The 13,359-nt window shown below is 43.8% G+C and overlaps 1 protein-coding gene across 6 annotated transcripts in view; it reads left to right on the top strand.

Moving 5' to 3' along the window:
- The window catches only part of SRGAP2 (SLIT-ROBO Rho GTPase activating protein 2), a 275,486-nt gene that overhangs the window by 204,946 nt on the left and 57,181 nt on the right, over positions 1-13,359 (top strand). For 5 of the 6 annotated variants that reach the window (XM_066361905.1, XM_066361907.1, XM_066361908.1 and 2 more), the window contains exons 8-10: positions 6,580-6,804; positions 10,834-10,935; positions 11,930-12,127. In XM_066361905.1, coding sequence (XP_066218002.1) covers positions 6,580-6,804; positions 10,834-10,935; positions 11,930-12,127 — 525 coding nt within the window. The remainder of the gene's footprint in view (positions 1-6,579; positions 6,805-10,833; positions 10,936-11,929; positions 12,128-13,359) is intronic. The other variant, XM_066361906.1, reaches the window with a different exon arrangement.

The raw sequence follows: 13,359 nt of genomic DNA, 5'->3' as shown, positions 1-13,359 counted from the left end.
TCTCTAGGGCTTCAGGCAGATCCTGGCTAGTCTCCTGCCTGAGGCCTTATGTTTGCCTCTGGCTGTTAGTGAGCAGCAGCTGGGCTTTGCAAGCCAGACCTCTCACATTTGCCTACCTGCATTGTTTTCTCCACAAACAAACCTGCCGCACTTCACAATATCATGTGGGGTTTTAGTCTAAGATTTGTCTAACTGGCTGGGTAATCTGGGGCTTGTCACTGAACTGTTTTTAGAACTATGCTTTTTCACTCCCCTCCCTGGCCCTTTCCTCTGGGAAACTGAAGAATTGTACTAGACGATTGGTACTTAAATCTGGCATCCATCACAGTTGCTTGGGGAACTTTTTTAAAATACAGATTCCTGTTTCCTTTCAACCAGGGATTTTTTATTTTTGATTCAGTAACTTTCAGCCCCTTACTGTCTTGGCTGTCATTGTCTCACTGGTAAGTGGAATCCTGATCGCTGTTCAGGTACCTCTTTGTTCTCTCTGCTTGTTGATGCCAATCTGAACACTGTCCTTCAGTGGAGGTCAGAGCCCTAAACAGGATCCTTTCTCCTCCCTGACGGCTCCTCACTGGGAGAGAGGCCTGTTCTCAGCGTGAGGAAGAGAATCACTTCTTTCTTGTGCTCAGTGTCTGCTGTTTATCTCACATTTGGTGAAAGGTCAGATTGGGCAGTGCACCACACCTCTTCTACTGGTTTGCTCTTTTCTCTTTCTTTGCCCCCAGGGCAACTTTGTCAGTCACAGCCTTTGCAATCCACAGACCCTCCATCAGATGTTAGTATGTGTTTCAACATCAGTCTCAGAAGCAAGCTATTTTGTACCTTATTCTTCTCATTTAAAAAATAATGTTAAGAGCCTGTCTTCACAGAATCCCACATGAAGTACCATGGGAAAGAAGCCTATCAGCCTCCTTAGCACTCAGCAGGGCATGGGTCTAAGTTTCTGTGAGCAAGTTCAGCTTGTTAGCATTCCAGGCCACACAGATACCAAAGTTGCTCTTGTTTTATTTTGTTTGATGTTTGTTTTGTGTTTGTTTTTCCTGAGGTAAGGACAGATTAATGACCCCTTAAGAAAGGCTGATAACATTTTTCTGCTTTATAAATATATATTTATTTGAGATGAAGCTACGTGCTCAGCAATGGGGTACAAAAGGAATAAAATAATTTTTGCCTTAGAGGTATTCACAGATATACAAACAGGTAATTTCTGTGTAGTGGGCTAAGTGGCCGAGCTAGAGAGAAGCACAGGGGACCCTAGGACAGGGTTTTTCAGACTCCTAGGGGAGTCATAAAATCACTTTCATAGGTTTGATTTTTTTAATGCATAAACTAGACTAAAATAAAATAGGAAAGAAAATGTCAGGGTATACCACACTAGTAAAGTTAACTTTTATTTGATGAAACTATTAGGTAAGTGTGAATGCTCGCGCACCCGTGGACGTGTATGTGTGTACATGCCTGTGAGTGTATGTGACAATTTAAGATATATTTCTTACCGTGAGTTGGAAGTCAAAAAAAAGTTTTGAGAGTTGCTGCACTTAGAACAAAAGATCTCTTAGTCTCTTCTCTAAGCTTCATGATGGCAAGAACCAAGTCTTTACTTTAACACACCCATACATAATGCATACATACAGAGCTAAATACCTAGCTGAGAACATAATGTATTCATTGAAGGAAGACAAGAATAGAAGGAAGAGAAAGATGATGGTTATATTTGCAGGAGTTGTAATAAATTCATACGCCCTTGTAACCTACATCTCTATCAAGATATAGAATATTTCTATCACCTTTTCTCTTCCCAGTCAATTCCCCTCCCCAAGTTAACTACTGTTCTGAGTTCTTTCACCATAAATTAGTTTTGCCTATTTTAGAACTTCACCAAATGGGATTGTATAGTATGTGCTTTTCTGTATCTGGCTTCTTTTGTCCAGCGTGATGTTTTTGAGCTCCGTCTACATTATTGCATGTGTCAGTAGTTTCTTCCTTTTTCTTGCTGCTCTATGGAATAAAAATGGTCAAAAGGATGCTTTGGCAGTGAACCAACAGCACAGGAGTGAGTGGTGAGACTGGTACCTTGGCATTCTGATCTTGACTGTATCCAGAATTTGCTTTAAGACAAGGGATGAATCTTGTTCCATCTATGCCATCTCTGTGATGCCTCCTAGCAGGTTGAAGGTCAGTGCGTCCTGAAGGTATTGAGAATGATTGAGAAGTTTTTTTGTGAAAGCTGGTATACTGGTACAAGGACTAGCCTTTGCCTCCTTTTTATAATCTAGTGTAAGATTTAAACTTGAACTGTAGCAATCCACGTGAGGCATGTGACATGTACCAGGAAAACCCGACTTCAGACTAAAAGGACATTCTGAACTGACTTGATGGAATCTAAGAACTGGAGGGTCGTTGGAATGTGATACCCTTCCCCCACACTCTTGTGGCTCTTACCCCAGAGCAGATGAATGAATGAAGAACAGGGCCATTGTCCTCATGCACAGCTGGAGTGTTATGCATGCTCTGTTCATGGGTAGACAATCTGTGGCACCATATGTACCCAAGTCAGGCATGAAGGACTCAGCTTTGTGAATGGGAAATTTTATAGAGGGCACTTATTTTTCTGTTCTGTGTGAACTTGAAGTAGATGTTATGAAACACCACTTTTTTTTCTAGGCCTTCTCTAGAGTCTAAGAGTTTGGATATCAACTGGTAAAGGGTTAATGAGCTATCAACTCAAGTCATCACACATCTGGATGGGCTATCATTAAATTCTTATAAAGGCCCTGGCCGGTTGGCTCAGTGGTAGAGCGTCGGCCTGGCGTGCAGAGGTCCCAGGTTCGATTCCCGGCCAGGGCACACAGGAGGGGTGCCCATCTGCTTCTCCACCCCTCCCCCTCTCCTTCCTCTCTGTCTCTCTCTTCCCCTCCCGCAGTCAAAGCTCCATTGGAGCAAAGATGGCCCAGCGCTGGGGATGGCTCCTTGGCCTCTGCCCCAAGCACTAGAGTGGCTCTGGTTGCAACAGAGCGATAACCCGGAGGGGCAGAGCATCGCCCCCTGGTGTGCAGAGCGTTGCCCCCTGGTAGGCGTGCCAGGTGGATCCCGGTCGGGCGCATGCGGGAGTCTGTCTGACTGTCTCCCCGTTTCCAGCTTCAGAAAAATACAAAAAAAAAAAACAAAAAAAAAAAACCTTATAAAAATTTGATTTCCCCTGGTAGAGTTTCATCAAACATTTCTGTAACTCAGAAACGGCCAGGGTTGCCTAGCGTGGCCACAGAAGTCATCAGAAGCCATAGAAAGCATAATTTGTCCCCGTTGTGAACAAAATAATGTTAGCCTCAAATCACTGGGATTTTACTGGCAGTAAGGATGAAATACAGGGTGAGGAAAAAGCAGGTTTACAGTCGATTGTATGGAAAATAATGCAGTAATTAAATAACACAAGAATAAACTTTTGCATACTCACAATTGTAAATCTACTTTTGCCCCACCCTGTATTCCAATCTCTTTTGCCTAACCTTGCCAGAAATTGCTTCTTTGCTAATGCCTTAAGTTTCCAGTTGTTCCCTTGAAGCTATGTGGATAGACAAGGCTCTGGAAAACCTATTTTGTATCTCCCTGGTTAGCTGGAAGTGTGAAGAAGCCAAAGGGCATGTTGTGAGTGAGACCCCCACTCACTGACTGGCACAGAGAAGCTATAAAACAGTTATGTAATAGAGGCAGTGGACTGGCCCAAGCAAGCTCCCTGCCTTCCATGGGGCTTACAGGATGAGCAACACAAAAAAGGCTTTAATGGCTACATCTACCCTCTTGACTTAGATTAGTATGCAGCCTAAATGGGTTATTTCCTGAGAACCTGGAATCTGCACTCCTGGCTTCAGTCAATCCACCGATGTTTATTAAATGCGTACCATGAGCAAGGCCTAATGGTGAGGGGTTTAAAAATGGACTAAGTCATTGGCCAGATACTCTTTGAAGCATGCCTTCTGGTGGGGGTGAAGTGAAATGACAAGTCACAGAATGAGGGAGTGTATTCTGTGTCACCTGAGGGCTGCTGAGGAGTGTGGTTCTGAGTAGAGGCCAAGGTCAGTGCATGCCAGGGTTGCAGGGCTGGCTGGCTTCCTAGAGGCTAGGAATTTGATTTGGATCTTTAAGATTGGGTCCAACTGCAACAGGTGAGAGAAATGGGAAATGCTGGGAGCTGAAGAGCAGAGGTAGTGAATTTGAGGGTATTGATGACTGGAGTTTTTTGTGCCCTCATGGTACCAGTTATTTGTAAGTATATTTCCTGTTATTATTGGCCTTGCAACAACCTGTGAGGCTGGTGTTATCCCCATTTGAGGCTCAGAGATGTTAAGTAGCTTCCTCACAGTCATATAGCTGATTTAAGGCCTATAGTTTTCCAATATGCTACCCTAAACAGAGAGCATGTCATTGGATTAGAGCAGAAGGGTTTGAAGAAGAAACTAGAAGGAGATGATGTCAGGTAGACAGAGATTACAATTTGTTCTGGCCATTCACCTTACTCATGTTATTTAACTTCACTGAGTCTCCTAGTCTGGGAAATTCAGATAATACCAGCCTCATTGGGATTATTATGAGGATTAAAGTCTAGAATGTACATAAAGCACTTAGCACACTGTCTGGCATATAGTAAGTGCACTTAGTAAATATAGAGGCATTTAAGAAATTTCCAAACTGAGAAAAGTGGTCTTTAATTTAGGGGGGAAAAGATGAAAGCCATTATAGGTTAATCAGCAGGAGAATGAAGCAGACAGCACTGGTGTAAGATGATAACGGGTATGAATTAGGTAGTAGGAATGGAGAGAAAGGGGGAGTTACCAAAAATATGTCCAAGTTTAGGAAGGGCACCCTGCCTCCCTCAAATTCCCCTCTGCACTAAAAAGCTCCACCCCCACCCCACACACTTGCTCAGCCCTGTGGGTAGTGTTACTTCTGTTCATTTGACTTACAGGCTTGGAAGGGCTTACGGGTTCAAGGGCAACCTGGCTAGAGCAGTGGGTTTCCCGGAGGAGGAAGGGCCCCTGCACGTGGGGCCTCTCAATCAGCTGCTTTTGTCTAGCTTCCATTTGCTCTTCCCTCTCAACTGAATTTAATGTCTTTCCATCTTCTGCTTCTAGTTAAGCTGTAACTGCTGTTCTTCCACTGCAGCCAGGCACCTGCCAGAGCCTGTTGGCACTGAACCCAGAGCCCGCCTGACAGGCACTCTGTAGCTGAGCTTCTTGTCAGATGCTGGGAGGAGGCACATCATGTGCTTTCTTCCCCAGTAGTGGTTGCTCCCAGTGTGATCATGATGAAGGCGAAAGGCTGGGGGAAGAGTTAATTTGATGCCTGCATATGGAATGAGGTGACAGTCGGGCAGATGGTCTGACTCTGTCCATGGATTCTTTTCTGACGTGTTTTCTCAGGTTTTCGATCTCAAAGCTGCTTAAGCAATAGAGGGGATAATGGATGGCCAAGAAATTAGGATTCTGGGTCCTGGGGAGGGAAGGGAAAGATTGTCATAGAGTTACAAAATGCCATTTGCTGAAGAGGGCCTGAGGGATTACATTTCGTCCAAGTATTTTCAGACTTTTCCTCTTAACAGAATTTTCTTTGACCCAAACCTTACATAGAATCCCAATTTATTAAACAGAAAAAGAGCAGAGCAGGTTTGGTGGAAGCAGGGATAGGAGGCTCCAAGTCCTACTAGTTGGGCTGCCCTTTATCCCTTCTCAGGGCACCCGAGGAGGCTCTGGCACAGAACTGCAGAGCTCTGGTCTGTCGCTTGAAAACCACTGACCTGGCCACATCTGCTCAGGGAGGGGAGTGGCTTTTCCAAGGTTTCCAGTGCTTTTTTTATACTATTGCCTCTTCCATACTCATTTTGTTTATTTGTTTGTTTTTCAAACACTTAGTGAATTTTTCCACTAAGACTTACGTTTAGAAAGTTTTGGCCCGATAAATGCTATTTCTATAGGGCAGGAGCTTTAGTGCAGAAATCTTAGTCTGCAGCTAAGGCCCGTTTTAAAACGTTGGAGTTGGTGAGGAGTGACGACCAACAGCACCCCAGTCTCCTCTTCTCCCACCAAGAGCTCTGAGTTTGTGTAATTAACTGTTCTTGCAACGCTTCTAACTTCTGAACTCTGAATGTAGAAATGGCCTGGCTTGGTTGGTATTTAGTAATTTAACCACAGTATCTCTCAGGGAGTGGCAGGCTATATTTTTGTTTTTGAATTTTGTTATAGTGATATCCCCAAAGAAACCCAAATATATAAGAGGATTACCTTTTAACTTTCAGCTCTTCTCAGGTTTACTGAATAGCACTGTATAGTGCATGATTAAATAATTTTATTTTGGCTAATTGAATCCTCTTTCTTCTAACCACCTCACAGTCCTAAGGTGTGTTTTACCATTGAAATGGAAGTCAAGAACTGAGAGATCTCACCCAAGTCTTAGAAGTCAGAATGTCAGCCTTCCTGCTGAGTCAGTTTCATTGACATAGTCAGATCTGCTCTGGGGGCCAGTCCCCTTTCTGCCAAGCTTCAGGCCTGTCCAGTGTTTGCTCATGTTCTCTCCTTTCCACAGCAGTGTTGTGACTTAGGCTACCATGCTAGCCTGAACCGGGCGCTACGCACCTTCCTCTCTGCTGAGTTGAATCTGGAGCAATCGAAGCATGAGGGTCTGGATGCCATCGAGAATGCCGTAGAAAACTTGGATGCCACCAGTGACAAACAGCGTCTCATGGAGATGTACAATAATGTCTTCTGCCCACCTATGAAGTTTGAGTTCCAGCCCCACATGGGAGACATGGTGAGGCCCTCTTCCCCTGTCCATACTCCCCAAGGGGCTTGAGTTCTATTGTGTCTAGATTCACTCCACTAAGGCCACATTATTCTGGGGAGTGTGAGGCCTGGAGCTTCCTGTCAGGTAATGAGCTTCCACTCATTCAGTAAAAAGCTCCTGAGTGCCTTCTGTCCACTAGGCTTGACCGTAGACATTGGGGATTAGAGCCCTCAGTGTGGGATGTTGAGAGAGAATTAGAAATATGACAGAAAGGGACCAACAGGATCAAAGGAGGTGACAGACATCAAATGTGTTCTAAAAACTACTAACAGTTTGGTAACGGTGAAAGGAAAAGAGAGAGAGAGCTTCCAGTGGTAAGGTTGGAAGAAGTAAGAGCTGAGATGGGGCCAGATTCTAAAGGCTCTATGGGGAGGGAGGGCTAATCAGAGTAATGATGTGATCATTTGTCAGAGTTCTAAAGGGTCTTATTCTTCTAGGCTTAGAAGATTGCAATAAAAAGTATAGTTTTGCTTGAGTATTGAACAGAAAAGAATGTGTATCTAGCCTGACCTGTTGTGGCACAGTGGATAAAATGTCGACCTGGAAATGCTGAGGTCGCCGGTTCGAAACCCTGGGCTTGCCTGGTCAAGGCACATATGGGAGTTGATGCTTCCAGCTCCTCCCCCCTCCCCCCCCTCTCCCTCTCTCTCTCCTCTCTAAAAATGAATAAAAAAAAAAAAAAAAAAGAATGTGTATCTACAGAAAGGATAGGAACTAAGATACTACTCTGAAGGCCTGTGCTGGTTGCCCAGGTGGGGGAGCATGAACATGAGAACCCTGTTTTGGATTTTTCACCTTCAGTGACTAAAACAAGAAGGGCCTAAAAAAACTAGTGAGAGAAAAGAGAAGCTTCTTGGTTTCCATTACTGTGAATCTTTTGGTTCCACTGCTGGTGGTTGTGCATACAAATCAGAGTGTGTGATTTATACCTTATACCTATGGGTAGGAGCCACCATTTAATCTACTGTTTAACACAGAAGGAAGATGTATAGACTTACATAATAAAAGCTTAGGGTGGAACCTTCAGGTGTGGCTGGACTTACGAGTGGGAATTTTATCAGGATTCAGTTTTTCTCTCTGTTCCATGCATACTGTGTTTTTTAAAATTAATTTTAATGGGTACATAAATAAATTGATAAAACAGGGTAAATATGTTCAGAGAAATCATCTCCAGGTTATTTTGAGATTTGATTATGTTGCATTCCCATCACCCAAAGTCCAATTGTTTTCCGTCAGCTTCTAACTGGTTTTCTTTGTGCCCCTCCCCATATGGCCATACTGTGTTTTGACCCTATTCTCAGATAGGCTCTTATCCTGTGGGTGCAAGATGACTCTATTCCAGCCTTATCTTCTAGATTGAAATTCAGTGGAAAGACTATCTATCTGCTTACCTCCTAGAAGCTTCCACAAAAGTCTCACTGTGTCTCCTTGGTTCTGATTGGATGTCTTGCTTATCCCTGAGTCAATTAATGTGTCTGGGTATCTGCAGTCAGCTGATTGGCTTATGCCTAGGTCACATATGTCATCCCCTTGTTGAGGAGAGCCCCCATCCAAAGCATGTGGCCTGAGTTGTAGAGTTGGAGGTCTCCTGGAGGGAAGACATGCCAAAGTTCCAGAAGGAGGGATGGATGCTAGGTGACCAAACAACAGTGTCCCCACAGTAACAGATTGGTGCTTCCATTAAAATGAACACCCAGACCTCTTTAGTAAGCTCTGTTCCAGAATGATAAAGGTTGCAGTGTAACCAGAGGATTTGCTGTCATCAATAGGCCACTGTGGAGAGTGGGACATTTCTGTCTCAAAGACAAAAATGTGGAGATGATATCTTTCCTCTCCTTTTTGGGGAAAACTAAGCTATTTCCAGTTTGTTTGCATTGCTGTGGTTTAGGAAATGTCAGTGTCTGAACAGATGGGGAAGTGAGATGGCAGAACACGCAATTAGAGTAGGGGAAGGAGTGTCACCAAACCCCAGGAAGCCCCATTCCTCACCTGCCCTGGCTTCTTGCCTTCCATGCCCCTTCTCCAGCTGTCACTGAGATTTCTTCCCAAAAATCAGTGAAACTTGGGGACTAGCTAAGTGTAGTGATACATTTTCTGGTGTTGACTGAGTTGCATTCCGAGCCAAACAGCTTGTCTCCATAAAGGGGGAATCCAAATGCTGGGTGCTCAGGCTCCCTCCGAGCCCTGTCATAGCCTCATTTCCATACTCCGGAGCACAGCTGGAATATATTACCTTGCACCCCGGTAGCAGACCACTGCCAAAGCATGCATCAGCAGCCCTGCTGCTTCTTAAAGGAACAGGCATGGAGTTGTTTTTTTTCTCCATGATTCCTTCCTGCTAGGTCTGGATTACTTTAAAAATCAGTAGTTTACTCTTCTGCCTAGGTCTTCCCTGTATGTGATGTAGCTGGTCAGTGGCTGGTCAGTGGCTTAGTCAGGCAGGGGCCAGGGCCAGCCGTAGATCTTACAAAGGTTCTGCATTCCTATCTAGCCTTTTTCTGAGTGGACAATAAAAAGAAGCACAGACGAGTCTTGGTCCCTGAAGCCAGTCTATCCCCTTCAGTGTGGGTTGTCTGTAGACTATAGAGGCATCAAGAGGGAGCTGCTTGGAAGTCTTTGAACTAGGGCCAAAGTTCAAGTGGCATTTTGACCGGAAGCCCTGAAATTGACCAAGGCCCCACACTGAGTGGTATTTTGGGGTGCCCAGCACATGTATTGATGCCAAGCATTCTCAGATGTACTAGGAGGAGGTGCTTGGCTCTACTCTTGGTGCCCTCAGGGACTAGTGGGGCTCTGGATGCCTGACTGGTGACATCAGACAGCCAGAGAGTTTCACTCTTGGCGCTAACCCATCCTGGCCACTGAGCTTTCTCCATTGTGTCTGCTTATCCCAGAGCCAGAGTGAAGTTAGCTCTCTTCAGATCTGAGAGCTGGCTCAGGTCAGCCTCTCAATTGGGGGAGGAGGTCAAGTTAGTTGGGAGCTTAAAAACCAATGGAGGAAAAGTTCAAGTCCCAGCCCCCTCCATTTGAAGAGAAGTTTTGTCTTTCAAGCAAGAAAATAGTCTGTGGGCATGTGGATGTGCCCACTCATTGCTAGAGAAGAAAGGCTACTTCTATCCAGATGTGTCTCCACAGATGAGAGGCTAAGGGACACATGGAAGCAAAGTGACAGGAGCTGCCTCCATGTGGGTCCTTTCTCCCAATCTGCCAGCCTTCTGTTCCTAATCTGTCATCCTGAGGACTGGGTGAACTCATGTCCATGCCATAACCATGGCATCAGGAGACAGTGGCTCAACCATTCCTTCACACAGGAGAGAGCTCACTGACAGTGATCCTTGGGGGAAGGGTGGACTTTCCTCCCACACTTCCAGTGAAGACTTAGTGTAAAATGATGGCTCTAAGAAAATGGCAAGTTTCACCAAATTCCATGCCCTTTGCAGCCCTTTACTATAGCATAGGAACTTGTTCCTGGCTTTATACTTTCTCTAATTGAGTCAGAGCTCTCATGCCTGGCCCAGATTTATAAACACATGCTGACTGCCAACAGCGGCAAGTTAGCCTCCTGACCCACTTCTCTCCTGCTTTCACTCTGCTGTACAAAGCGGGGTGGAGGGGGGGGGGCAGAGAGGTGGCTACTTGGACCTCTAGCAGGAAATACTCTCTGTGCCAAAGCATTGTGTATCTGGAGCTGGGGCTGCCCAAGGCAGTCTTCTCTGGTCTAACTGGCTTCCACGGAGCCACAGACCCTGCATAGACCTGCCACTAATAAGCACCAATTTAGAGATGGTCTTTCCAAATGGGTTCCATTCTTATTCTTTTCTTGTACTATTTCATCCTGGAAGAGATCCACACGCTGTGGCTTTGTATTTTGTTTTAACATAAAAAGTATGAGCCTTAGAGCTTGAATACATGTAGTTTTATTAGCAATGATAGGACTCTGGAACTGCCAAAAGTATGGTGTCCTCTTCCTGAACTGCTATTACTTGCTTCTGGCAGGCCTCCCAGCTCTGTGCCCAGCAGCCTGTTCAGAGTGAGCTGGTACAGAGATGCCAACAACTGCAGTCTCGCTTATCCACCTTGAAGATTGAGAATGAAGAGGTAAGTTTTCTGTTTAAGCCACCTTCTGAGTTTCCCTGTTGAACTTCTTGTTGCCGCCTATCTGAGAGCGGTGGAAGGAGCATGCAGAGAATGTCCGGGCTGCTGCAAACACTTCCTAGCCAAATGTAGGCTTGGATTTCCCCCCTCTGCTACATCCTGCCCTTGAACTCCAGGAAGTTTCTCTTGCATTGCCAAAGGTTGTGCTCTATTTTGAGCCTTTCCAAAATGCTTTATTTCTCTCTACACATTTAATCAAAATGGCACTTGGCAGCTGAGTGAACAATATTGTGTCTCTGAAGCCACCCCCTCCTGCCTGGCTTTTTCTAGCATTTTTAAACAAATGGAGGCTTTTGACTTTGATGCTTCAAAATCCTTTCTCTGTCCCTTAGAAAAAGGTGACTTTCTCCTTGGTTTAGAAAAGGGTGACTTTCTCCTGGGCCCAGTGTATTTGCTTTCAACAACCACTTTATAAGGGCACTGATTGCTGAACAGAGCTCCTTTATTTTGAGCTCACATAACTTCTTACCTGGCATCTTAGTAAGTCTTACTTTTCCCAGGAAGATTAGGAAGGACTGGTGTTGGGTCATTTAGTGTGCAAATGGGGAAACAAGTTCACCTATTTGTTGAATATCATAAAACAGAATCTGAGGCATTACAAGATCACACCATGGTCATCACACATCTTTAGCTCTTTATATGATGGGGTTGGTTTGAATTTGTTCTATTTCCCTTTGCATTTTTATTTTAGCTAAGAGCTAATATTAAATTTTAAAAAGTAAACCTTAAATAAAAGAACTGGGTGATAGTTTCTAGGTCCTCACTGGAGAATGTAGCACTCAGTACCAGAGCCCATGTGGTTACTACTCAATTAAGTGCCATCCCATGGGAGGCAGGGTCGCACCCTAAGACAGCACCCTTCCTTCTTCTCCAGCTCACTTCTTACCCCCTTCTCCAAGCTTCTGTACCTGCATTATGTTGGCTGTTGTTGTGGCAGGTAAAGAAGACAATGGAGGCCACTCTGCAGACCATCCAGGACATTGTGACTGTCGAGGATTTTGATGTGTCTGACTGCTTCCAGTACAGCAACTCTATGGAGTCTGTCAAGTCCACAGTCTCAGAAACCTTCATGAGCAAGCCCAGCATTGCCAAGAGGAGAGCCAACCAGCAAGAGACCGAGCAGTTCTATTTCACGGTGAGGGAGCTTGATGGCCTGCAAAGATCATCTTTAGGTGCTGCGGCACATGAGGAGATTTGGAACTTGGAGTCCTTGTCAAATGTCTGAAGGGCACTCTTTGAATATCCTAGATTTAGAACTGGGCATATTCAGAGACCATCCCTACATTTAAAGGCACAAACATCTATAAGTTGTATATGTCTTATAGGTACCCCCAAAAGAAAGGATGCTCCCTGTTACACTACCAAGTAGCTTTTTTTTTTTTAACCACTTAGTAGGCTTTTGTTTGAAAGCTTCCTTTTTAGCCCTAGGTGGGTCATGAAAGGGGACCTATATCTCTTGGTTTTTAGGAACTACATTACTGACATTTGTTTTGTTTTTAAAGTCTGTAGTCTCTTCTCAGTGGTATTATGACCTTATTATATATATTTTGTTGATTGGAAATATTTTTTCATAATTATTGTTAAAATTCAGAGGAACAGATGATTATTGCTAAAATTGAGAAGGATAGGCAGCCGTGCTGGTTTGCAGAGAGTTCCAAATCATTGTATTTTGTTATTTATGTATCTCCCAGTCTCTTTTTAGATTCTTTTTTTTTTTAAATTGTGTTAACAGCCCTTTTGAAAGTTGCTGGCTGGTCTTTGGTGCTGCTTTTTAATAAGTTATTTTGAGTTTGTCAAGTAGGATTTATTGCCTGGACTAAAATTTATTTCCTAATCTGATGATCAGGAAAGGAGAAATTAAGTTTGCAGATGTGAGATGAAATATAGCCAGTGAATATGCATACTGATTCTCAATGACAGAAATTAACTTGTTTTTCAGTCGAGAAGCACAGTCTACATGCAGTAAATTGACTTTTTCCTCCAACTAGAACAGTTTATTCAATTCTTTGAACACTGACTTTTCTTCAGTAAGAACACTGGTGATTTGCTATCTTTTCAAAAAAAGAAATCCTTTTTTACTTATGCTTAGAATTCTTAGGGTTGTTTTTGTTTTTTGTGGGTTTCTTTTTTTTTAGATCTTGGAGATGTTGAAAGGGAGTGATTTAACAGTATTGTTCTTTTAAAATAACTTTTCTTCTTGTTATATAAGGCAATACATGCTTAAATAAAATTTAGAAGCAAAAATGAAGAAAATAAGGCATTAATAATCCCACTACCTGGAACTAGTGTTAGGATATGTGCATACACAAACCCATGTCTAAGCATATATTTAGAATTTTATTAGAAAAAAATAGGATACTACTATAC

Source organism: Saccopteryx leptura, chromosome 2 (assembly GCF_036850995.1).
Source record: "Saccopteryx leptura isolate mSacLep1 chromosome 2, mSacLep1_pri_phased_curated, whole genome shotgun sequence".
NCBI classification, from domain to species: Eukaryota; Metazoa; Chordata; class Mammalia; order Chiroptera; family Emballonuridae; genus Saccopteryx; species Saccopteryx leptura.
Note: the sequence above shows the minus strand (reverse complement) of the source record. Positions and strands in the feature narration are given on the sequence as shown.